The sequence below is a fragment of the Sinocyclocheilus rhinocerous genome, unplaced genomic scaffold, assembly GCF_001515625.1.
Source record: "Sinocyclocheilus rhinocerous isolate Xijiao unplaced genomic scaffold, SAMN03320098_v1.1 scaffold1251, whole genome shotgun sequence".
NCBI classification, from domain to species: Eukaryota; Metazoa; Chordata; class Actinopteri; order Cypriniformes; family Cyprinidae; genus Sinocyclocheilus; species Sinocyclocheilus rhinocerous.
The window spans coordinates 527,938-531,063 of NW_015636566.1; the positions used below are offsets into that span (position 1 = coordinate 527,938).

The 3,126-nt window shown below is 37.7% G+C and overlaps 1 protein-coding gene across 1 annotated transcript in view; it reads right to left on the bottom strand.

Annotated features, from left to right (window-relative positions):
- Window positions 1–330: 330 nt before the first annotated feature.
- The window catches only part of LOC107747989 (tripartite motif-containing protein 54-like), a 6,600-nt gene continuing 3,804 nt past the window's right edge, over window positions 331–3,126 (bottom strand). The window contains exons 3-9 of the mRNA XM_016562640.1: window positions 1,763–1,937; window positions 1,589–1,684; window positions 1,248–1,481; window positions 1,149–1,171; window positions 924–1,048; window positions 605–846; window positions 331–432 (exon numbers count right to left, since the gene is read on the bottom strand). Coding sequence (XP_016418126.1) covers window positions 331–432; window positions 605–846; window positions 924–1,048; window positions 1,149–1,171; window positions 1,248–1,481; window positions 1,589–1,684; window positions 1,763–1,937 — 997 coding nt within the window. The remainder of the gene's footprint in view (window positions 433–604; window positions 847–923; window positions 1,049–1,148; window positions 1,172–1,247; window positions 1,482–1,588; window positions 1,685–1,762; window positions 1,938–3,126) is intronic.

The following is a 3,126-nucleotide window of genomic DNA, read 5'->3' on the forward strand; positions in this document are numbered from 1 at the left end:
ACTATTCATCCATTCATCTCATTACAACCAAATCTAAAGTCAATTCAGATTGGTAAACAGGTGTTTAAAATGATATAGCCTGAGCACTCGTCTAACAAATAGCGAGAACTGTCACTGACTATTACAGCAAGAATAGACAACGTTATTGGGCAAAAAACAAAAAAACAAAAACAAAAATAAGTGAACACAACGTTTTAATTGTTTGCACAAACACAAAGTAGATTTTGTCAAGAAGCAAAGGGAAGAGACCAGTAGCAAGTCATCATTCTTTCTATGAGCTTCTTGTTTTTTATTGGAGCATTGAGCCAGGAGAATCAGAGACAAATCATCTCACTGGTGACCACTGGAGGGCTCAGTCCTTCTAGTGCGAAGCTCACATATTCTCTGTAGGATGACCAGAAAGCACAGGAAATAAAGGACTAGAGTGACAATCTAAAGGAAAGACAGAAAAGAAGCAATTGTTGATATATATTTCAATAACCTCAAATACCACAGACAATTTTATTTAATAAGTCTCAAGTTAGGTGTTGTTATTGAAGTGCAGAAAATGTTCTTGAAAACTTTGTCTGAGAGTGTAGATGCACACATTAGTAGAAGAATGTACCTGTGAAGTGTTTAAGCCATTCTTTTCACACACAGCCACTTTTCTGATGTCTCTACAACTGTCTGCTTGTCCCCAAGTGTCCTCTGCTGTCTCCGGCGTGGGATTCGTCATCTCAGAACCCTCTGATTTCAGATCCTGATATGGTTCAGGGTCAGGTTCTGGGGTCAGCACTGGTTCAGGTTCAGGGTCAGACTCAGGTTCTGACTCTGGTTCATCAGATGTTTCCTCCACTTCTTCTTCAACTGTAAAGTTGGCAGCATTGATCAGAAGAGATGTGAACATAAATGATATGTTAATCTATTGGGTCTCTGATGCTCACTCTCCATGAAATCCAGCTGGTACAGAACTTTCTCCTCCGCATCAAAATCCACCCTGTAGTGATCCATCTTCTCATAGTCAGGATCCAGAATCTCCTGAGTGAAGCAGTTAGTTGCTTTACCTACCCTTCAGAGAAAAGTAAAGGTACTGTTTTTGTAACTGATTTAAGCATTATTTAGATTATGGCTGAGTTCAACTGTCTTGCTAAATTTGCTTAAAGACTTACTTCTCAATAAGATCTTGTGAGGTCTATAAAGGAGAGATAAAAATATATATCAAACATTGCATGCCTTTACTGAGAAGCTCCAAGCAAAAGGTACAGTACCTGCACAAAATAAGCCATCTCTGGGTCCTCTATGGCATTCTGGGCTGCCTGGATCAACTTTGAGTTTGTGTCTACATGCTCACTGTATGTTTGCAGTAAAGATTGGGTCCAGCCCGTCTTTTCTTCCTGCTCAGAAGTGATTTGTTGGGTCATTATCTTATGACTTTCCTCCAGAATGGCAGAGAAGCGATCAAACTTCTCAGACAAAATCTGTTTCTGGATCCCGCTGTTTTCCTGTCAAAGTGGCAGTGTATGCATTAATAGATCATTTTTTTTGTAGTTAATTGATGTTCATTGCATGACTTTGTACAAGTAATTTCTTCAGAAAGATCCACACAAACCTCTATGTTCCTGCAGAGTGCCTCTAGTTCATTAACAAATGATTGAACACGGTCATTTGTGGAAACCAAAGAAGCAAGTCTGTCACTGAGTTCAGCCTATAAAAGGTGAAATTAATTATTTGGTGTAAAATGTCAAGATGTAACATGACAACACAAATATCTTGAAGATCATACCTTCTGCTGCTGGTAAACATCAGGGAGGGGAACTACTTGGCAGTTTTTGTGGGCCCCAAACACCTTACAGAGAGAACAGGAGGTCACCTGACATGTGATGCAATAAATATTAAGCTTCTCATCTTCATGCTCCGTACAGCTGAACTGTACAGGAGGCTTCGGTGGAGGCCTAGAGCTGGAGACACATTGATAGCGTTACAATAAAATAAAGATCAGTTAAAGTGTTTAATCCTCCAAAAAATGCACCATATATACCAACAACCACAGGCATCACCAGACCTGGGTGAAAGGGTCTATATATGGCCACAACCATTTCATGGATAGCCCTGAATTTTTAGTTGATTATATAAATCATTTGATAGAAGCATTAACCCGATATAAAGCCTTTAGGGTAAAGCCAACATTTGTTGGACAAAAAGGCCTCTAAATGATCAACATGATCAAAACGTCTGTACAGTTTAACTGTAAAAATGTTCCCCTTCAGGTTGTGGTATATACAGTATTTGCTGTGAAGTATTATATTATTACCTGATTTATGTAAGTAAGAATAACTTTTATACCGTTAGTAATATTTCAAGATGAACACTTATTGGACTGTAGCAACTTAGGTTTACATGATTATCCATTCATAATTTTTTAGAAAAATTCTGTTAAGATGTGAATATCAAATATGATACATCGGGCTTTTGTGGAATGTTTATTTGCCCATCTCCCAGTCGTTGTTGTACTGCATTGCTTTTTAAGTTTTGCACCAACTACAGAGCTCTGATCATTAAACTAAGCATTTACAGTCTATCATCTTACTAAGGAGATATAGAGTGACAACTGATATTTATATGCATTTTATTATTGAATTATTCTGCTATACTGCTGTAAAGATCTGACATAATTAACTGACATTACAAGCTATCATAATTCATATAACTTTTTAGTCTTATAAATATCAGCAACTGCAACAGATCACACTTTTTATTTTATTTTTTTTTGCTCAGTTTGGGCGTCTCAGTATAAAAACTCAAGTATGGGCTCCATATTCTAATATATCATACCGAGCCATAAAAGCCTTAAAGGGTTAGTTCACCCAAAAATGTAAATTCTGTCATTAATTACTCACCCTCATGTCGTTTCAAACCCGTAAGACCTTTGTTCATCTTCGGAACACAAATTAAGATATTTTTGATGGAGTCTACGAAGCTATGAGAATACTTTTTGTGCGCAAAAGAAAAAAAAAACTACTTTATTCAACAATTCGTCTCCTCCACATCACACTGTAGCGTCATTTTGGAGAGTATCAGCTGGACGTAAACAGCGTATGCTGTTCTGTGTCAGCTGCGTCACGCCGGATCTGTTTCCTACGTTGTTGT